The 23,559-nt window shown below is 42.4% G+C and overlaps 1 protein-coding gene across 3 annotated transcripts in view; it reads right to left on the reverse strand.

Moving 5' to 3' along the window:
• The window catches only part of DCTD (dCMP deaminase), a 178,747-nt gene extending 156,325 nt beyond the window's left edge, over nucleotides 1–22,422 (reverse strand). The window contains exons 1-3 of one of the 3 annotated variants that reach the window (XM_073341733.1): nucleotides 22,191–22,421; nucleotides 15,298–15,409; nucleotides 11,006–11,141 (exon numbers count right to left, since the gene is read on the reverse strand). In XM_073341733.1, the coding sequence (XP_073197834.1) occupies nucleotides 11,006–11,141; nucleotides 15,298–15,409; nucleotides 22,191–22,231 (289 nt within the window). In that variant the 5' untranslated portion in view covers nucleotides 22,232–22,421. Of the gene's footprint in view, nucleotides 1–11,005; nucleotides 11,142–15,297; nucleotides 15,410–22,190 lie in introns of all 3 variants that reach the window. The other 2 variants (XM_073341732.1, XM_073341734.1) reach the window with 2 other exon arrangements.
• Between the last annotated feature and the right edge of the window lie 1,137 nt (nucleotides 22,423–23,559).

Here is a 23,559-nt window from a genome sequence, read left to right on the forward strand (position 1 = left end):
ACACAGTTAGGTTGACATAAAACATCTTAAATCAACCTAATTAGGTCAGCGTACACACTACAGCTAATGATGTAAGTGCCTCACTATATTGTCCCACTGATTTAAGTGCCTCACTGTATTGACATAACTCCATCTCTGCAAGAGGCATAGGGCTTATGTTGGTGTGGTTAGGGCAATGCAATGTGTATGTGGACACTGCATTCCTTACACTGGTTGTTGTCTGTCTTATCAATTTCATGGCACTGTTTCTCAAACTATTGGGAGGTGCGAGCTGTATTTTTCTTTTCTTTTTTTTTTTTTAAAGGGCTCCAGCTGTCAGCCCTGGGTGATTGAGGCTAGTGCAGAAGGGTTGTGCACATCTGAGAGGCAGGGGGGAAGAGGATAAAAGGGACAGCCAGACCCCACCACGGCTGATAGTCTGAGCCCCACCACCCTGGCTTGGACTCTCCTCCTCCGCTCCCAGTCACTCACGGGGAGGCAGCCCGTACTCTCCTTCTGCTCCTCCCTCAATCAGTCAGCTGGAGGTGGCAGTGGGGCTCCGACTGAGAGCCTTAAGGCTGCAGCAGCAGCACAAAAGTAAGTGTGGCAAAGTGGTGCTAAGTTTGCGTAAAAAGTGATAGACACTTTTTAACATGGGCATAGTTTGAGGGGACAGGAGATAGCGTTTCCCCCCCAAACTGCAAGTTTTGGGCAGGGGTGCCGCCACTCCATGCCTGCCAAGGCTTGAAGTATGTGCAGGGGGGGGGGGGGCGCGAAGGGGCACGGAGGGAAAGAATGCTGCCACAAAGCTCATCCCCTGCAGGTGCCTCGCTGCTCATCCCCCAAACTACACCCACATTAAAAAATGGGGGGCATGGCCCCTAGTTCTGGCACCAGTGGGCCCCCCCACCACACACTTCTACAATGGTTCCGGCACCCTTGCCTCCATGCCATGATAAGACACTGGAAGGTGAACAGTCTGGTTAATGTGAAATTCAGAAGGCACCTTAGGGATGAATTTGAGATGTAGGTGCAAAAACACTTTGTCCTTGTGAAAAACTGTGCATGTCAGGACTGCCACAAAGGCCCCAAGCTCCCCCACTCTCCTAGTGGAGGTAATTGGCTGTCAGGAAGGGAACATTCATGGACAGGTGAAGAAGGGAACAGGAGGCCAAAGTCTCAAATGGTGCTCTTATAAGCACAGAGGTAGAACCCTACAAATCCGCGGATACCTGCTTTATAGGATCTCAGGAGGTAGGAAAGCAGCTGTCTGCAGCTCAAAGCCTATAAGCTGCTTCCCCACCTTCCAGATCCTATACTCCCTCTCCCCATACTTATTTACTTTGCAGAAGCAGCTGCCTCCTTCTCCAACTGACCTGATATGGCAATGACATCAGAAGAGGTTTCCTAAATTGCTTGGCTGCTTAAACCACCAGGATCGGAGCATGGGGAATTTTGTTCCCTGTCTTGACCTGTGATCACCCCTTTCTCTCTATACAGGGGAGAGAGAATACAGGATCTCAAAGGTGGGGAAGCAGCTACATAGGCTATGAGCTGCAGACAGCTGCTTCCCCACCTTTGAGATCCTATATACAGTACACACGCATGCACACAGATGCTCCTCCTGAGAGGCACTGAGAGATAGTGTGCTGCTGCAGATGCAGTGCACATGTAGATACAGATAAAAGATAGGGTGTGGATCCCAAGTTGAATACAAGCTGATTCTTGCAGATGTGGATTGGATGCAGAGCCACATTTTTGTATCTGTGCAGGGCTCTACAGAGAGGACAAGGTTCAGATGCCACGTAGGGACTGGTTTAGAACTGGAAGGAATGTCCTTATGATATCTTCAGGAACCTTGCAGTAGTGGGATGTGTAAAGACTAAGCATCCCTCCACACATGGCCTTCTAACATTCCCCCAACCTCACCAAGCTCTTCATCAGAGGCAAGGTCCCCACAGACCAGAGCAAAAACTCAAATCAGCACCAGACCCTACCAGAACAACAGATGCAAAACCTGCATACATATCTCCACTACTATAATGATCAATATCCCCCCGCCCCAACACACCTTTCAAGATTCATGGGTTCTAGAGATGCCTATGATGGCATGTGGTGTACATCATCCAATGTAGCAAATGCCTCAACAACTGAAATCAGATAATCATTATGCTCTCGAATGAACATGCACAGGAAAATTATAAGAGACAAAAACACTATCACCCGTAGGCAAACAATCACTCCTTATCTGATCTCTCAGTACTCATCCTCAAAAGGAAACCTGCATAAACCCTGCATAACAAGTGATCCCGGGAACTTAAAACATAACTCTGCTGGACACTAAAAACCATGGACTCAGAGACCATGGTTTTATGACTCCTTACATCAGTTTGTAAACAAATCCCACTGCTTGCTAGCCCCTAGTTGCCCGCTTCATTTTAAGTGATCCCCCCTACAAAATGTGTTAACCCTTTATGCTTAACAATCTGTCCCAAATTGTATTTAGTTCAGACACACTGATTTCATTCTTGAAACCTGAGGAAGAACTCTGTGATGCTCGCAAGCTTGTACTTTCCAACAGAAGTTAGTCCAAGAGATGATATTACCTCACCTGCCTTGTCTCACTTATATAATAGATGGTAGAAATATTGTCTGATTTGACCTGAATGTGCGTAGACCAGACAGTAAGTAGAAATGTTTTGAATGCCTTGTGGACTGCTCAAAGCTCAAGCAGGTTGACACGCAGCCTGGATTCCTGCGGGAACCAGGAACCCTGGGCTCTCTGGTCATCCAGATGCGCTCCCCGTCCTAGAGATATATTTGTGATGAGTGCCTTTGTAGGTAACGAAGGAATAAAGAGAACTCTCCCAAATACTTTGAATTCCCATGTGAAGGATGTCAGTATGTTCTATGGAAGTGAGACCTTGCTGTTCAAGGAGCCCCTGCTCAAAGTGAATGCCGTGCTGAACCAGATCTGGAGGCACCATAAATGCAGACGTAGGTGACGTGCATGTAGTGGTCATGTGACTGACATTCAGCTCACAACACCCAGAACTGTAAGCCACTGTGTTACCCCAGAGCCTCATCAAAAGTGAGCTTTGCTGGAGATTACACTGTGTGTCAGCCACACCTGTCTGTCTGATTCACCAGCAAACTCCTTGAGATTCTTCCAGGCCAACACTTGCTTTGCAAGTAACAATCAGTGAACCCCATTTCCCAAGATCCCCAGATGTCTCCCTGTGGCATCCACTCCCTCTCACTGGACACTTACAGAAGTTAAGTTTGCTGCCTCCAAAGAGACAGTGCACACACCAGCTTGTTAGTTTAGTTGAGGACTCACACTTATATTGAAAAGTAACAGCACTAAGATAGTCTTCAGAAAAACTAAGAATAAGTTTATTAACAAAGAACAGAGATTTCAGTAATACTAAGCAAGAGGAAAGAAAGGTATGGTTACAAACAAAACAAATACAAAAAACATTTTCTAGTGATAAACTTAATTTTAGCAAATTACAATCTTTGTCTAATCTTTCTTACATCAAGTTAACAGCATCTCTAGCCCACAAGGCTAAGGGATCCAACTTTCACAGGCTCAGAAAGTGCTGTCCCCTAAGTGACAAATATTTAAAAATTTGTATTTGGTCCCCTTGTGTTGCTCAAAGTCCATAGTCTCAGCCTCAAGAGCCAGGAAGACTTCCTAGGATGCAGTCTGTGTCTTGCTTTGTTTACTTTATATGTAAATGCACTTTCATTGTCCTCTGGCTTCACCTTGTTAATTTACACTGGAGACACAGAAACAAAACATTTTTTTGTTTAGCACAGGCTGGGCTTATGCACTGCCTCCCAAACACATTTCCAGAATGCATATGTAAGTTTTTGTACACAACCCATACACTCATCACACAAAGAATGACAAAGGTGTAATGTGGAGGTAGTTGCGGCTTGCACCTCCTGGTATAATTGACCTGTGAGCAGTCAATCATCCAAGTAGGGAAATATCAGATTGCCCTGTCTGCAAAGGTACACAGACGCCACCACCACAAGCATCTTCGTAAAGGCCCTTGGGGCCATCAAGAGGCCAAAGGGGTGCACTTAGTAGTGAAAGAGCTTTGGGCCTATAGTGAAATGCAGGAATCCCCTGTGAATGTCCATATGAAAACGTGTCCTTCAAACGGAGGGCCTCAAATCAGTCACCTTCGCTGAGGAACGGTATTATTGAGCCAAGGGTAGTCATCCTGAACTTCGAGTGACATATAGAGATTTAGCTGTCTGAGATCCAGGATTGGTCTCCAGCCTCCCTTTCTTCTTGGGGGAGAGGAAGTATCTTGAGTAAAAGCCATTCCCCTCATGACAAAGTAGGACAGGCTCTATTGCCCACAGTTGGAGAAAGGAATCCATCTCTGCTTGAGAATCCTCTAATGCAGGGGTCATCAACCTTTCAGAAGTGGTGTGCCGAGTCTTCATCTATTCACTCTAATTTACGGTTTTGCATGCCAGTAATACATTTTAATGTTTTTAGAAGATCTTTCTATAAGTCTAGAATATATAACTGAACTATTGTTGTATGTAAAGTAAATAAGGTTTTAAAAATATTTAAGAAGCTTAATTTAAAATTAAATAAAAATGCAGAGCCCCCCGGGACCCAGGCAGTGTGAGTGCCACTGAAAATCAGCTCATGTGCCGCCTTTGGCATGCGTGCCATAGGTTGCCTACCCCTGCTCTAATGAGAGGGATTCCTGGAAAGGGACAGGGAGGGGGCAGACAGTAACTCTCACATAAACCCATTTGATATAATATCCAGGATCCATCTGTCCAGTACGATAAGGTGCCTCATTGCAGAAAATGTGCCAGGCAGCCACTGAATGGGATGGCAATAAGCAGTGTGGAGACCGGTTGGCGGTTCTGATGCATCTCATCAAAATGACTTTCTGGGACTGAAGAGAAGGGACCAGTTGGGCTGGGTGCCTATCACACAGGAGTCCTTTTCTGGAAAAATGGATAGAGGTGCTGGGAGGAACCTCAGAGGAGGCCTAGAATATTTTCTCCAGGGTACAAAGAGAGTGAGTGAGTGTGTGTATTTATTATGTATATCCCCAGAAAGCGGAGGGTAGACCAAGAGTCCTTAAGCATAGGCAGGGAGTCATCTGTTTTCCTCACTGAAAAGGGGAGGGCCTTTACAGTTGTTTGAACCTCTTTGGGGAACACAGGCCTGGAGTCAATCTCATGACAAGGGAGTCATGGAGCATGATGCCATCTCCACCATAATAAGGGACACTTTGAGGGAAAGATCTGGTGACTAGCTTGTTATGAGGAGTAGGCTTGAGCTGGTGCAAACAACCTAGATCACTAAGGAGTTTGGGTGAGAAAACAAATATTCTGCCCCTCTGGAAGGAACAAAAGTACCTCTTCTCAGCCCTCTTAGGGGATAGGGTGCAAGTGGCAGATGTATGTCAGATTGCTTTAGTAGGCTCCACTATGGCTTTGTTAAATCATAAGTGCCACTCAAGAGAAAACCACAGCCTACAGAATGTCCAAGAGCTCATGTTTGAGATCCTGAACCACCTCAGATGGTATCTGAAGAGATTCTGTAATCCTTCTGAGAAGGTCCTGGTACTGCTTATAATCACCCAGCAGCAAGGGAGAGGCTCATGACACTGCCTCATCTGTTTTTACAGACAGAAAGAGACTCAAGGGATTGAACTGATTTTACAAAAACTGTCAAAATAAAAATATTAATTTAGGTGAAGCTCAAGCAAGAAAGCTTTCATTCCAAAAGCAATGTGTTTGAGAAAGTCTTGAGCAACTGAAAAAGCGAGGAAAGAGCTAGAGCAAAATATTTTGCTTTGGCTGATCTGAAATTGCATTGATTTAAAGGATCTGCATCCCTCTCAGGTGGTATCAGTTTACCCCCTTTATACACAGTTAGCCTATCTGTGCCTTAATTTACCTATGTGACTGGTTTAATTTCATGTGACATGTCAGTGGAAGAGCCAGAAATTGAACCCAGGAGTCCTGACTACCCTATGTTAATAGGTAAGTAGTTCTCCCTAGTTTTCTAGCATCTTGATACCAACAGGCTGGGAACGTCCACCATTATTAACAATACATATTGGATTACAAATCCCAGTTTCAAGCAATAAGAGATTAACTCCTCTATTCATATGAATTCTGCACAGGTATATAATACACCATAAGGTTTCCAAAACTGAGACTGTTAGAGCTACCAATTTTACAATATCCTGTGGGGAAAATTCCACCCCCCTTTCCCTCCCTCCGTAAACGACAGCAGGGTCAGAAAAACATGTTAAGTTCTCATTACATGGTTATTTCTACTGCTAACCAAGTCTTTGGAGAATATTTTCCGAGCCACTTTTTCAGAATGGAAGCCAACATTGGAACCTTATCTACAGTGTTGACTATTTGTGAATGCTTTAATAAAAAAAAGTGTGTGGGGGGGGAGGGGAACTAACCTCACTACTCTTTAGCAAGAATATATTTCTTACTACTATCTTATTGCCTACCATATCACATTTCTACTTCCTTTCACCTTGCACCATATTGTCCCATGTTGAAGGTCTGATCTAGTGTTAGGATCTAATATTTAACCCAAAGTCTTTCCTATAGTACATCAAACAAAAGAGGCCTTTCTTCACACTATTCCTGTTGCTTTCTGCATATCCTCTATCCCGCCATGAAAATGTCCTCAGTGTATTGTAATGTCAAAACTATTCTTCCCACTTAATAAAAAAGTGTTTGGCCCAAACAACACTAATAAAAAGAACCATATGAGCATTAATACGTTATGTTTACTTGCTTGACCAAGAAGTTTGATAACAGATCACTATAAAATTTCACGTAGTAAGTAGCAGTCACAAAGGAAATCTGGTGCAAAGTTTGACTTTTCTATGTTACCATGCATTAACAATTACCTTTTGAAACAGACACTAAAGTGTTTTGAAATATTATGCACTAGAAATGGAACTGTATATACATAAAATGCATTATGTTATAAACTTTTGTTTTACTATAAAATAGAGTTAAATAGTAACACTTGCTTTATTAACAACAAAAAGAAAAAAGGAGTACTTGTGGCATCTTAGAGACTAACCAATTTATTTGAGCATAAGCTTTCGTGAGCTACAGCTCACTTCATTGGATGCATTCAGTCAGACTAACACGGCTGCTACTCTGAAACCTTTTATTAACAACGTGGTTAGTTGGGCAGTATGAGAGTTTATGAACTGTGTGATCCTTATATGTACCTTAAGTGAATGTATTGCCAACTTTTGTGGTTTTAAAGCAAGTGTCATATTTGGTGCGCTTCCTGAAAGTCCCAGCTCCTGGAGTTGTGAATGTGTGACAATCTCAGCTCTCATTAAAATAAAGTAAGTTTCTAGCTCTCCTGGTTCTGTAGAAAAGCTTGAAAATGTAACTTGAGTGTACCCTAGAAGTTCAAAAAAATCAGAAGGCAAATAAATTCTTAATAATTCATTACTGGGCACAGGAAAGAGAGAGGGAGGTGGCGCTAACAGTTTTTGAATGCTTACAGTTGTCAATACAGAAATGTAATTAACAACATCAAATCAGGTTTTACCTTGTCAGCTTGTTAGGGGATCTGGGGGTCATAGTGGATCACAAGCTAAACATTAGTCAACAGTGTAACACTGTTGCAAAAAAAAAAAAAAAAAAACCACCACACGCAAACATCATTCTGGGATGTTGTCAAGGTTCCTTCCCCACTCTGAACTCTAGGGTACAGATGTGGGGACCTGCATGCTTACTTTTACCAGCTTAGGTTAAAATTTCTCCAAGGCACAAACTATTTTACCCTTTGTCCTTGGACTTCCACTGCCACCACCAAACTTTATCTGGGTTCCTGAAAAAACGGAGTTTGGAAATGTCTTTCCCCCCCAAAATCCTCCCAACTCTTGCACTCCACTTCCTGGGGAAGGTTTGGTAAAAATCCTCACCAATTTGCATAGGTGACCACAGACCCAAACCCTTGATCTTAGAACAATGAAAAAGCATTCAGTTTTCTTACAAGAAGACTTAATAGAAGTAAAAAAGAATCACCTCTGTAAAATCAGGATGGTAAATACCTTACAGGGTAATTAGATTCAAAACATAGAGAATCCCTCTAGGCAAAACCTTAAGTTACAAAAAAGACACACAGACAGGAACATTCATTCTATTCAGCACAGCTATTTTCTCAGCCATTCAAAGAAATCATAATTTAACGCATATCTAGCTAGATTACTTACTAAATTCTAAGACTCCATTCCTGTTCTGTCCCCGGCAAAAGCATCACACAGACAGACACAGACCCTTTGTTTCTCTCCCTCCTCCCAGCTTTTGAAAGTATCTTGTCTCCTCATTGGTCATTTTGATCAGGTGCCAGCGAGGTTACCTTTAGCTTCTTAACCCTTTACAGGTGAAAGGATTTTTCCTCTGGCCAGGAGGAATTTTAAAGGGGATTACCCTTTCCTTTATATTTATGACAGATGTATTAGCAGGAGTGTTGAGAAGCAATTCATCGAACTCTACTCCACAATAATTAGGCCTAAAGCGGAGTATTGTGTCTAGTTCAGGGCGCCACAATTGAGGAAAGATGTGGACAAATTAGAGAAAGTCCAGAGCAGAGTAACAAAAATGATTATAGCTCTAGAAAACATGACCTATGAGGAATATTGAAAAAATTGGGCTTGTTTAGTCTGTAGAAAAGAAGGCTGAGGGAGGACATAACAGTTTTCAAGTACATAAAAGGTTGTTACAAGCAGGAGAGAGAAAAATTGTTTTCTTTAACCTCTGAGATCAGACAAGAAGCAATGGGCTTAAATTGCAGCAAGGGTGGTTTAGGTTGGACATTAGGAAAAACTTCCTAACAAACTGTCAGGGTAGTTAAGCATGGGAAAAAATTGCCTACGGAGGTTTTAAAATCTCCGTCATTGGAAATTTTTAAGAGCAAGTTAGACAAATACCTGTCAGGGATGGTCTAGACAATACTTAGTCCTGCCCTGAGTGCAGGGGACTGGACTAGAAGACCTCTTGAGGTCCCTTCAAGTCCTATGATTCTATGAAAATAATGAACCCTTAACTATATATTTTTAAAACACTTGCTTAAAATATTTTTCAGAGGTTAGTATCTGAGGTTATTTACAAAAGAGCCCATCCGCCCTAACAAAATTATAATGCCGATACTTCAAACATAAAGACAGTTTGTTTCATTTTACAAAGCACATACAGTGGAATGAATGCACATTTGTGTTTTATACCATGCACATTTTATTAAATCTGAATCTGTAAATATTTGAAAATAGGTTTGCTCAATTTATTCTTTATATTATGGCTCAAAGGTTTCCTATATTTGCAAGTCTTTTTGTCTCTAATTAAATTGTTTGTCACACAAATATTCCTAGATTACTGTGGAGACAGAGGACTTTAAGGGAATGAATCAACAAGCATTAGTATAAAGACATATGCTGATGTGAGAAAAATGGAGTACTTTAGGTTTGAAGTGAGAGGACATAGTAAGTCATCAAATCCATAGATTTGTTTAAAAAAAAAAAAAAAAAAAACCACACAATACACACCAGAGGGCATTCAGTTTCAACCCCAATTGAAAGCAAAAGTTTTATCTAATTATGAAGAAGCTTCTGCATGTTGTACTGAACATATAGCTTTAGGTTCAGCTTTCAGCAAACTCTTAATAAATCAGCCATTCAAGACTAACCACTCTCACTCACACACACACACAAAAGCATTCACTGGCTGAGAGCCTCAAACACCTGAATTGGCAAAAGACCGAAGGGTAAAGTGCCTCCCTGTGGGATACTGAACACCCTCCTCTGGAAGAGTGGAGGGCACCCAACAGCTTGCAGTCCCAGGCCCTATTAAACCACTGAATGTTTCTCTGTTTAAAGACATGGCTACTGAAAGGAGATTCATAGTATCCAACTTCAAGAATCACTGCAACACATTATCCAGGTACTATGGTGCTCCACCACAATCACGATCATATCCGAGTGCCTTGCAACCTTTAACATATTTATCCACACACCACCCGTCAGGTAAAGCAACTACAAATTATCCCAATTTTACCATCTCTCATTGTACAGATTGTACCACTATACAACCCAGTTCATTTAGTGACACTACAATATAGTGCTTGTGACATGGAGATAAGCCCCTCCACAATGATGAATTGTAATGTAGCAAGCACTGGGATTTTATCATATTTGAACAAATGAGTCAGGAGGAGCAGCAAGCAGCCAAGGATGAAAGGAGAAAGTTTTAGTTTACACACAAACACTGTCATGATCACCAAAAATAAAAAAAAAAGGGGGAGGGATTTCAGGCATACTAGTTCAGCTGTTTCAAACAAAGTTAGGGGGGAAAACACTGTTTTGCCTAAGTTACAAAATTCTGGTGAAACTTTTCTTTGAGAAATTCTAATGCCCCCTTACTTAGAGCAGGGCCCTGACATTTGACAGGGTGTGGCCTTTGTGCTTTTTGCTGTCCTTCTGAAAGTTCTCCCAAGTTGTAAGCCTGCGGGGGAAAAACATGCAGTGGAAAAAGTAGTATGTGATGAGGCAATTAAACACTGTAAAGATGAACATGTGAAAAAACAGCACCACTTACACCTACTGTAACCATGTGCTATAATAATGGAAGTTTAGTTGACTTGTTTACTTTACTGAGTCAAAATTAGTAATGTGGAAAATTGTTAAGAATCTTAAGCGTTTATTAAAAAAACCCCACCATCAGTGCATTACTAGGAAGTTGTAAAATACAAGATGATGCTGTTTGCCCCTCCTACCAGCTCTGCAGAAAGAGAGCTAATAAACACTATTTCTAGAGCTGTGATTTCACAGTGGTATACTACCTGCATATCTGTTAAAGTCAGCCAGGCTGAGGGGAAGTGGATCAATATTTACCATGCTGGGACATCATTTGGACTCTCATATTTAAATGCTGAATGCTCTAATTTGCAAAACATAGGAAGCCTTGCTTAGAAAGTGTTCCTTACCATAAGGATATTTTGTGTCTAGCTTACTCTGTGCTGTTCTTGTCCAGGGCAACAAATCATCACTGCAACCATTAGGCATCCCATTATATCCAATTCCAACAATCTTGTTTTCTGAATTCACAATGCAAGCACCAACCTATATAAAACAGAGATTTACTATCATTTATGGGTGTCACACAATTAAAAAAAAAATAGCAGCAATTATTCATGAGATTTAAAAAATAGTCATGATTAATCACGGTTTTAATTGCACTGCCGAACAATAATAGAATGCCAATTGTAAAATATTTTTGGATGTTTTTCTATAATTTTCAAATATATTTATTTCAATTCCAGCACAGAATACAATATTTTTTATTACAAATATTTACACTGTAAAAAAGATAAATACTATTTTTCAATTCACTTCATACAAGCACTGTAGTGCAATCTTTTTATTGTGAAAGTACAACTGACAAATGTAGATTTTTTTTTTTAACGTAACTGCACTCAAAAATAAAACCATGTAAAACTTTAGCATCTACAAGCCCATTCAGTCCTATTTCTCATTCAGCCAATCGCTAAGACTAACAAGTTTGTTTATATTTGTGGGAGATAATGTTGCCCGCTTCTTATTTACACTGTCACCTGAAAGTGAGAACAGGCATTAGCATGGCACTGTTGTAGCCAGCATTGCAAGGTATTTACATGCCAGATGTGCTAAACGTTTATATGCCCTTTCATTCTTCAGCATAGGCGCTGAAGTTTTACATTGCACTCAAAAACAAAACAATGTAAAACTTCAGCGCCTATGCTGAAGAATGAAAGGGCATATAAACGTTTAGCACATCTGGCATGTAAATACCTTGCAATGCTGGCTACAACAGTGCCATGCTAATGCCTGTTCTCACTTTCAGGTGACAGTGTAAATAAGAAGCGGGCAACATTATCTCCCACAAATATAAACAAACTTGTTAGTCTTAGCGATTGGCTGAATGAGAAATAGGACTGAATGGGCTTGTAGATGCTAAAGTTTTACATGGTTTTGTTTTTTGAGTGCAGTTATGTTAAAAAAAATTTAAATCTACATTTGTAAGTTGCATTTTCATGATAGAGCTTGCACTACAGTACTTGTATGAGGAACTGAAAAATAGTATTTCTTTTGTTTTTTTTACAGTGCAAATATTTGTAATAAAATATAAAGTGAGCATTGGACACTTTGTATGTATTCTGTGTTGTAATCGAAATCAATATTTTAAATTGTAGAAAAACATCCGAAATATTTATAATTTAAATTGGTATTCTATGATTGTTTAACAGTGTGATTAAAACCACAATTAATTGTGACTATTTTTTTAATCTAGTTAATCTGTTTCGAGTTAAATCGCTTGCCTTAACTGCAATTAATTGACAGCTCTACTATTATTTAATATATGCACCAGGAGTATGCAAGCCAGTTTACAGACAACAAGAGAAACTTCATAAAACTTACAATTGAAGGGCCTGGTCCTGCAAACCCTTAATCATGTAAGATTGCAGGCAGAGAGCCTAAGGGACCGATCCTAATCTGTTATAAATTGGTTTAGTTCTAGCGATTTAGGTCTGTTCTACACACAAATTTGCACCAAAATACTAGACACCTGTTTTAATTCTCATCTTTTATTATATCACTCCAACTGTGCGTGCTGGACTTATTTTGGCATAAAAAATGTCCTATTTCGATTAAGCCCAAGTCTCTAAACGTACAAATTAAAAACAATTTTGTTATTTTTATGCAAGTTAAACACAGATGAGCTCTTAAATAAGACCAGTTGAGGATTTGGGGCTAAAAAGAACATTAAGCAGAGTAAGGAGGTCCGGGATACAAACAAAAAAAAGTAACTGAGTAGTGATGGTTATTGGGCATCTTCTCATCTCTGTATTTTTGTTGGGATTTCACTCTCCCATCTTCCCCCTTTTCTCTCAGCTGTTCTGTTAACAGCAGGTTGCAGGGAGGACTATAGAAGAAGGCAAAGGGTGGGAATACTAGTCAGGAGTCCTGTGCAGAGCAAAAAAACCACCAAACCCATGCAATCCAAGAGTAAAATAAGTTGCAGTGCCTCGAAGAGGAGAAGAAACTTCAGTTAGATATGGAAACAAATTTGAGCTAGCCATCTGTCATAAATATAAAGGGAAGGGTAACCACCTTTCTATATACAGTGCTATAAAATCCCTCCTGGCCAGAGGCAAAACCCTTTCACCTGTAAAGGGTTAAGAAGCTAAGGTAACCTCACTGGCACCTGACCCAAAATGACCAATGAGGGGACAAGATACTTTCAAATCTGGAGGGGGCGGGGGAAACAAAGGGTTCTGTCTGTGTGTGTGATGCTTTTGCCGGGAACAGATCAGGAATGCAGCCTTACAATTCCTGTTAAGTTAGTAAGTAATCTAGCTAGAAATATGTTAGATTTCCTTTTGTTTAATGGCTGGTAAAATAAGCTGTGCTGGATGGAATGTATATTCCTGGTTGTGTGTCTTTTTGTAACTTAAAGTTTTTGCCTAGAGGGATTCTCTATGTTTTGAATCTGATTACCCTGTAAGGTATTTACCATCCTGATTTTACAGAGGTGATTCTTTTATCTTTTCTTTAATTAAAATTCTTCTTTTCAGAACCTGATTGATTTTTCATTGTTCTTAAAATCCAAAGGTTTGGGTCTGTGTTCACCTATGATTTTTCACTGTTCTTAAAATCCAAAGGTTTGGGTCTGTGTTCACCTATGCAAATTGGTGAGGATTCTTATCAAGCCTTCCCCAGGAAAGGGGGTGTAGGGCTTAGGGGTATATTTTGGGGGAAGACGTCCCCAAGTGGTCTCTTTCCCTGTTCTTTGTTTAAAACGCTTGGCGGTGGCAGCATACGGTTCAAGGATAAGGCAAAGTTTGTACCTTGGGGAAGTATTAACCTAAGCTGGTAAGAATAAGCTTAGGGGGATCTTTCATGCAGGTCCCCACATCTGTACCCTAGAGTTCAGAGTGGGGAAGGAACCTTGACACCATCTAACATCAAATTTTGTCAAATTATCTCAAAACTGTCTACACTTATTCCCATTTTCCCCCGTCCCTCTTTCCTTAACATGTACATACCCTACAAGGAAGGCCTTGCAATGGGAGAAAAAAAAATGTGTGTTGCCAATACCACTGCTAGCTCTTACTCTGCCTGCACCTGTGAGAGCCCTGGCAGACAGGCATCCTGATCCTCAAGGCTTCCACCCAAGCCCTAGTCTTGACTTGCTGGATATGTGGCTTGCATGTGCCTGCTATCGAAACCAAGGCTCAGGAACCACACAGTGTGAGAGGTCACTGTTGATGGAATCTCCCAGGAAGAAGGTAAGAGAGCTGCACGAGGGGCTGGCTCTTCTGCCTAGCATCTGGGAGTACGAGGACTTCATTGACAGGATAAAAGTGGAAACATATGGGATGAAGGATGCTAGTCGACTATAGTGGCACCAGAATAGGAAGGAGAACAGGCTATTCTACAGGAAAGAGATTGGCTGCTGGCCACCTCAGACAGTAGACAGTGCTCCATCCCCATCCAGGTCCCCAATCCATTCTGGTCAAGAACTTGTATGCAATACCTGAAACAGGCGGTGAGGACCAGACCCAAATGGCTGAGGAGGAAATGTCACCTGTCCCCCAGGCAGGGAGGCTCACAGACACCAGACCCAAGAGGAGGCAGCTTAGAATGTTGGTTGTCAGGGACTCCCTTCTGAGGGGAATGGGAGAAAACCATCTGCAAACCTGACATGATGTCCTAGGACCTGTGCTGTCTGCCTGGAGACTGCATCCGAGAAATACAGAAAGGTTTCCGAGGTTCTTCTGACCATTACCACATGCTGATGATTCACGTGGGCACTAATGACACTACCAGTTCTGACCTGAGCAGATCAGCAGTGACAACTACTGTGGGCTCTGGGAGTGAGGGTGAAGAAGTTGGGGGCACGTGTTCTCATCCATGCTCTCAGTTGAGAGAAAGGATCCAGGCAGCGACACTTACATTCTGGAGGTTAATGCATGGCTGTGTAGATGGTATCAATAGGAGGGCTTCAGCTTCTTCAACCATGATGATAAAGTTCATAGTAACGTAAGTAACGACAGAGCTATATCTGAGGTCAAACTCATGAACAAAATTCCTGTAGCAAAAGCGCCCACTGTGCTGTAACTTGGGTAGCCCTATACTGAAATAGCTTCTAATGAAAATTCACTGTATATAAACTGGGTGTGTGACATATAGTGCAATACAACCTATACTACATTACTCCTGCATGCTGCTTTCTTACCTGAGAATTTGGATCCTTGCTTCTTTGTGCTGATAAGAAAGCTACTGCCATAAAATATTCAGGCCATTCCAAATAGTCCTCCCGTTTTTTACAGAGCATTTCACTGCCAAACCTACAAAAATCAAATAAAACAGGCAGTCAATAAAGAGGCGATAGCTGCATTTCCTGATTTTTTTTTTAAAGAGATAAAGTAAAGCCCTTTTATTGCTTGCTTTCAAAACACACTGGGGGACCAGATTCTGTTCCTGGTTACATGGATATAAAATTCAGTGGAGTTACTCTGGATTTACACCACTGTAGCCAACAGCAGAATCTGTCCCTGAATGTTATGGATTCACATCAGAAGTTTAATGGTAAAGCATATCAGTATTTTGCTCTGAACCTATAAGCAACACTTCCCTTCAAACAAAAGGCGATCATAAATTACAGCTTTGGATGAAATAATTCAGTCTCTGAATAGTTCAATGCCAGGTATTATCTGTCCCTCAAAGATAACCGCCTGCATATTTCTCAGAAAAGGTACGTTCCGTATTCCTGTCTTACCAAAACTCTTTCCATTCAGGCAATGTAATCTCTCATGTCCATTGTTCTAATTGCAAACATCTGATTCAGGCTATTTGTTATGGCCAATAATAAAGACTTAAGCAGACCTGTGTTTGGAATCGCTCTTTGTGATTAAACACCTCTCTTGCTGCCACTACAGCCATAAGTTGCCTTCACTTACAACACCTACAAGCAATATTCCTGGTGTGTACATTTAGGTTACAAATGGTTCAATCATGCACTCACTGCACTTATCATGCACTCACTGCAGAACAAATCTGCCACACACAGAAGCAGCTGAAAACTGCCAGTCCCACCCCCACCCCCCATCTTGTTCCCTAACATATCAGTCAACAGATCTCATCAAGCATAACAGGTAAATAGGGCTTTAAATGATGCATTTAGGATGGTGGGAGCATGTGTCCAGCTTTAAAGTAAGCCTTCCACCCTCTTCCCTGAACTGGAAAAAAAAAAGAGTTTCCACGCATCAAGTTATGTTGAGATTAAAGAACAAAAAACACAGAAAGAGAACTGATCTGCATAACCCAATCCACCCCACCACACAGAGACTATTATCTATCAAAAGGATGACCATAATCAGTCATAAGGATTGTTCTGGTCAGACAATGAAGATAGAGGAAAAAACTACAAATATGAATAAGGTGGCCAGGGACCTAGGGCCCAATTTTCCTCAGACTGTACTTTACAACTTCATTGACCTCAGTTTACTCTGGTTTGAGAGCAGAGCCAGGGTCATAGTCTATTTCAGGATTCTCCACTAAATCTTTCATAATTTCTTTCGTAAATTCTTCTGCAAAAAAGTGAAAGGAGCAAAATGGATTTGTGCTCCTTTCTCCACACCCTTTTATGTATAAGGCAGCTGAAAGGTAGTAGTTTTTTCCCCTGCTTGCTTTTTAATTTAATATATAAAAATCTTATCTTCCCTATTTTTAGCTGAAGGACTGTTGGGAAGACTGGAGAACTGTACTGAGTACTTCCATATCCCACAATTGAAGGAGTGGGTGCAAGGAATCTCTCACAAAAACATTTTCTCTCAGCTGTAACGTATTTGAGTTAAGCAGACATGTCAAAACAGAAAGAGCTTGAAACTACAAACTGACCATAAACTCTTCCTTTCCCAACTGAACTTAAAAAACCCAAAAAACAAAAACAAAAAAACCCACTTGTTATCTCATAATCCCAGCAGTTCTCCAATCATCCACAGAGTATTCTATATAAAACATGGTAGATAACCTGTAAAAACATAAAGGAACAAAGTTCTTTTCTTTTTTAATCTAGAGTTGCTGTTACTAAGGATCCCAGTTAAAAATATCAGAAGGATAGGAAGAGAAGAAAGTTGTGAATCTAGTTAAGAGCTCCAAGACAATGGAGAATGCCCTGCAAGAGAGGACATCAGAGGCACTTTTCAGCAGCTGATGGCCTCCCATCAGACAGCAGGACACCTCACAGCAATGCAGAGTCAGGAGCCCTCTGCATACAAAAGTACATTAGGAAGGAGATTTAACAGCAAGGAAGGAAGAATTTACGAAAGAAATTATGAAAGATTTAGTGGAGAATCCCTGGAGAATCCTGAAATAGACTATGACCCTGGCTCTGCTCTCAAACCAGAGTAAACTGAGGTCAATGGAGTTGTAAAGTACAGTCTGAGGAAAATTGGGCCCTAGATCCCTGGCCGCCTTATTCATATTTGTAGTTTTTTCCTCTATCTTCATTGTCTGACCAGAACAATCCTTATGACGGATTATGGTCATCCTTTTGTTTTAGGATACTTGCGCTATATTGATGACATCTTAATCATCTGGACCCATGGAAAAGAAGCCCTTGAGGAATTCCACCATGATTTCAACAATTTACATCCCACCATCAACCTCAGCCTGGTCCAGTCCACACAAGAGATCCACTTCCTGGACACTACAGTTCTAATAAACGATGGTCACATAAACACCACCCTATACCAGAAACTTACTGACCGCTATTCCTACCTACTTGCCTCCAGCTTTCACCCTGACCACACCACACGATCCATCGTCTACAGCCAAGCTCTGCAATACAACCGCATTTGCTCCAATCCCTCAGACAGAGACAAACACCTACAAGATCTCTATCAAGCATTCTTACAACTACAATACCCACCTGCGGAAGTAAAGAAACAGATTGATAGAGCCAGAAGAGTTCCCAGAAGTCACCTACTACAGGACAGGCCTAACAAAGAAAATAACAGAACGCCACTAGCTGTCACCTTCAGCCCCCAACTAAACCCCTCCAACACATTATGAAGGATCTACAACCTATCCTGAAGGATGACCCAACACTCTCACAAATCTTGGGAGACAGGCCAGTCCTTGCCTACAGGCAGCCCCCCAACCTGAAGCAAATACCCACCAGCAACCACATACCACACAACAAAACCACTAACCCAGGAACCTATCCTTGCCACAAAGCCCGTTGCCAACTGTGCCCACATATCTATTCGGGGACACCATCAAAGGGGCTAATAACATCAGCCACACTATCAGAGGCTCGTTCACCTGCACATCCACCAATGTGATATATGCCATCATGTGCCAGCAATGCCCCTCTGCCATGTACATTGGTCAAACTGGACAGTCTCTACGTAAAAGAGTAAATGGACACAAATCAGATGTCAAGAATTATAACATTCATAAACCAGTCGGAGAACACTTCAATCTCTCTGGTCACGCGATTACAGACATGAAAGTTGCTATATTACAACAAAAAAAACTTCAAATCCAGACTCCAGCGAGAAACTGTTGAATTGGAATTCATTTACAAATTGGATACAATTAACTTAGGCTTGAATAGAGACTGGGAGTGGCTAAGTTATTATGCAAGGTAACCTATTTCCCCTTCTTGTTAAACCCTGGATTTGTGCTGGAAATGGCCCACCTTGATTATCATACACATTGTAAGGAGAGCTTTCAGAGTAACAGCTGTGTTAGTCTGTATTCGCAAAAAGAAAAGGAGTACTTGTGGCACCTTAGAGACTAACCAATTTATTAGAGCATAAGCTTTCGTGAGCTACAGCTCACTTCATCAGATGCATATCGTGGAAACTGCAGCAGACTTTATATATACACAGAGAATATGAAACAATACCTTCTCCCACCCCACTGTCCTGCTGGTAATAGCTTACCAGCAGGACAGTGGGGTGGGAGGAGGTATTGGTAAGCTATTACCAGCAGGACAGTGGGGTGGGAGGAGGTATTGTTTCATATTCTCTGTGTATATATAAAGTCTGCTGCAGTTTCCACGATATGCATCTGATGAAGTGAGCTGTAGCTCACGAAAGCTTATGCTCTAATAAATTGGTTAGTCTCTAAGGTGCCACAAGTACTCCTTTTCTTTTATTGTAAGGAGAGTGGTCACTTTAGATAAGCAATTACCAGCAGGAGAGTGGCTTTGTGAGGGGGGGGGTGAGAAAACCATATATATCCATTGTGTCTGAGGCTAAACATGTTAGCAGCATTGATGACCTCAGAGGTGAGGCAGGCACCCGGCGAGACAACAAATCGGAGATAACAATGGGAAGCCTGACAATAACCATCAAATGACAACAGCAGAAAACTCCAAGATTAACACCACTTAAGGACTAATGATTACAGGATGACATTTCAAAATGCATGGACTCATATGGGAATTTACAACTATAAAAATGGGGTGTTTTGCCATGGAACTCTGGGTTCAGTCCTGCAAAACCTCGGAGGATCCGATCGCGACCGACAGAACCCAGCTCCTCACTTGTGTTCAATTTAACTGGCCATTAGATTGACTCGAGCTACAACAGACTGGTATCTATAAAAACCAACTGGCAAGACTCTCTGCATGATGTGTATCTGTGTGTGACTGAAAAAACATATGCTAACTGTTGTAATTTCAATAAATATGGCGGATTTGCCTTCACTCTTATATAAGATCCCGTGTGCTTTGTATAGCATAACACTTGGGTGACGCTCCACCTCCCCGAGAGGCACAAGGAACATGTGGACTTGACCTCTGGCTATTAACTTTCCTCCCCATACCTCTAATTGTTTTATTTATAGCCTCTAGTCAAGAAAATTAGTTGATTCCTTTATTTTAATTAGATTTTCTTCCCTCCCCCATATGGTTATTGAGGGGTGATACTTAAATATATATAAATATCTATTTTCCAGCAAAGAATAAAGAGCATTCCTTAAAATTGAATGTTACCCCCCACATAGAAGATTGGCTATAATCAAAATCTTTACAGAAGATAATACTGTTTATGTTTACAATTTCCAGGCCTTTTGGCAATAATCAGTCCCTCTTGAATACTCTGTAAGAGTGAATAATGTTTCCACAAGTCACACAGTATTTTGCATTCACAGATGTCTGAAGAAGTAAGGTTTTTACCCACAAAAACTTATGCTCAAATAAATCTGTTAATCTTTAAGGTGCCACCGGACTCCTTGTTGTTTTTGTGGATACAGACTAACACGGCTACCCCCTGATAATTACAGGACAAGGGCTTAAGTCCACAAGAGAGCCAATATACAATCACCATGGCAAATTTGTGACAGTTTTCAAAATGATTACTTGTGATAAGTAACCCCAGAATCCTCCAATCTTTGCTTGAAACTTGGAATTGTTGTCATAATAAAGCAATACAGCTGGCACAGATGGACAAGACTGTATATACATTCTGCCACAACCTACCCCAGTTAGAGTGTGCAACCATTTTAAAAAACTCCAAACAATTATTATATCAAGATATGTTAAAACCCATTTTTCAATGGGGTTTGAAGTTTTTAGAGTGTCTAGAGGATAACCAGTGATGGTAAAGTTACTTTTACATTACACACTTAATCTCAACGACCTTGCAAAATATGTAGTATTTTCATACAAATAGCTACACTGATTTACTGCCATATCTTGGGTTGGGGAGCAGCAATTAATTAGCACGCTGCAGGAAGGGTCTGTGCATGGAAATTTTGGCCAAGGGCACAGGAGCAAATACAAACTATCAGGAAACATGAGAACAGCCATAATGGGTCATACCAAAGGTCCATCCAGTCCAGTATCCTGTCTGCCATCCAGTACCCATCCTGCCATTATGGCGATAGCTATTTATGGACTTAACCTCCATCAATTTATCTAGTTCTCTTTTAAACCCTGTTAATGTCCTAGCCTTCACAACGTCCTTAGGCAAGGAATTCCACAAGTTGACTGTGAGCTGTGTGAAGAACTTCCTTTTATTTGTTTTAAACCTGCTGTCCATTACGATGCCCACCATTCATTTAGTGGCCCCTAGTTCTTATATTATGGGAACAAGTAAATAACTTTTCCTTATTCACTTTCTTCATTCCACTCAGGATTTTATAAACCTCTATCATATCCCCCCTTAGTCTCCTCTTTTTCAAGATGAATAGTCTCTTTAATCTCTCCTCACATGGGACCTATCCAAACCCCTGCCAAGAGGAGTGTAGCATCCATGAACAGTAAAGGCCTTTTTAAAGATATTTTCAGAAAGATATAGCTGAAGGATGTAAACATCAAAGAGACAGATTATTTAGTGGAACAAAGTAGCATATAACCAGAAATAACTAGATATAAGTGACAGGGGAAATTTGGACTAAATAACAGAAAAAGCTTCCAGACAGTAAAATCTAACAGGTTGTGGAACAGACTCAAGGGAAGAAGCAGAAGCCCTCTTATGAGGAAAGATTTTAAATCAGATTTGGCAAAGCAAGTCTAATAAATGTGAACTTGGGAACACTCTCGCACTGGCAATAAACTACATTTGGACTCAATTTATTTAATTCGGAAGGGATCCACTGACACTGAGGATCTGAACTTGAGGCCTAAGATGCTAAACCCCCCCTGCTGGTGCGTAGCACTCACCTAGACCCTAGCGCGATGGACACATTATTAAACCGGCCTCACCCCTAATGCACAGGGCGGCTGCTATTTGAAGGGGCCTGCGGCACAGCTTTCACATCATCGGCCCGTGGTACCGTGCGCTGCCCCATCCACGATGCCAGCCCCAATCCCCCACTCACTGTCCTCCTTTCCATACCATCCATCCACCCACCCACCCCCGGCCCAGGGGGCATCCAGCAGCTGCCTGAGCCGCCCCCCCTTCTGTGGATTCCCTCCCTGCACCGTGGAAGAGCAGCAATGAACCCCGCGCCGCGCTGCTGTCACCCGGCCGGGGCTGCTCCACAGCGTGCGCCTCAGCCGGCGCGGCAAAGCACGGGCAGGGCAGGGCAGGAGCGCAGCCGGGCCGGGGAGGGTGGAGGCGGCCGGGGCCGAATCCCCCCCGCCTGCGGGATGGAGCCCGCGGGCTGTACCCGTTGAGCTGGCCGCAGGAGCTGGGCTGATCCCCGTTCATCTCGCTCACGCCAACTCCGCCGCTGCCCGCGCTGCGCCCCTGCTCTTTGGCGCCAAAGCAGAAGAGGGCGGAGCCGCTGTGCCCCGCCCCCGCCGCGTGAGCGCGCCCCGCCGGTCGCGTTGGGGCGCGCGCGGGGATCCGGCAGGGGGCCGGTGGCCGGGCGGGGAGCGCACGGCAGAGGCTGGGGCTGCAGCTCCCAGCATGCCACGCGGCGGGGCGGCCCGCGCAGCATGGCACGCTGGGAGTCGTAGTCCCACGGAGGTGAGGCGGCGCAGACCCGGCTCCGGTTCATGGCTGTTCAGCGCGGGAGGCTGCGAAGGAGGAACTGGTCCCCGGGCCTCCGCTGCTGGCAGGATGTCCGCGTGGTCCCCTGCCCCGGACTAAGTGCCGGCAGCCCCCTGGGGGTACCCGCATGTGAAGTCACCGAAAAGGCAGCCCCGCACCCCCACCCCCCCTTAATAGTAGCGTATGATTAAAATATCTTGTCTGCCCTCCAGTGCCCATAGCTCTGCTCACCACAAAAGCCATGGGAGCGGAGGGCAGACTTTGGACACCCACGCGCAGCTTGCAGATGTCCCTCGTTCCCAGGGACATCTCGGATTCTCACCCTCGGTGGCTGGAAATTATTTACATCAGGAGTAAGTGACCCTGGATGGAGCCCTGAGGGGATACAAAATTTGGATCCGCATCCTGTGATCCGCAGAAATGGTCCAGGGATATAAAGCAGATATCCGCGAGTTTGCAGGGCTCTAACCATGGCACTGGGGTTATAGTTTAAATGAAGGGTTTCAGAGTAGCAGCCCTGTTAGTCTGTATCCACAAAAAGAAAAGGAGGACTTGTGGCACCTTAGAGACTAGCAAATTTAAGGAGATTAAACCAACAGCATTTTAAGTTTCTTGCATGAATAATTTTTGTGTTCCTCATTGAGGGTCTGTCACATATTGCGTCTTACTCTTGGGTCTTTGCATAGACACACACACACTATGTGCATTCCACGCAGATGTTTTACAAGTAAATCTTATTTAGTCAAACCCCAATTATCAAAATATTAGGTTATATAAAATTCATTTTTGTCCCCAGAATATGAAATTAATATAGAAAGTGAATTGCATTTATCCACCACCTAGTCAAAAGTTTTGGCTGTCTCAAAAGATATTCGGACAACTGGAGTATACCTACATATACAGTGTCTAATACAGTGCAAGTTTAAAGATTCAAGATCCAGTGCATAATATAACACTAGTTAAGTGCTCCTTTCTGTGGCTGGCCAGCTCTCCCAGCTCTCCGTGGTCTAATTTCCTGTCTATCCTGTTAGGGTAGCTAGCTG

Source organism: Lepidochelys kempii, chromosome 4 (assembly GCF_965140265.1).
Source record: "Lepidochelys kempii isolate rLepKem1 chromosome 4, rLepKem1.hap2, whole genome shotgun sequence".
Lineage (NCBI taxonomy): Eukaryota > Metazoa > Chordata > Testudines > Cheloniidae > Lepidochelys > Lepidochelys kempii.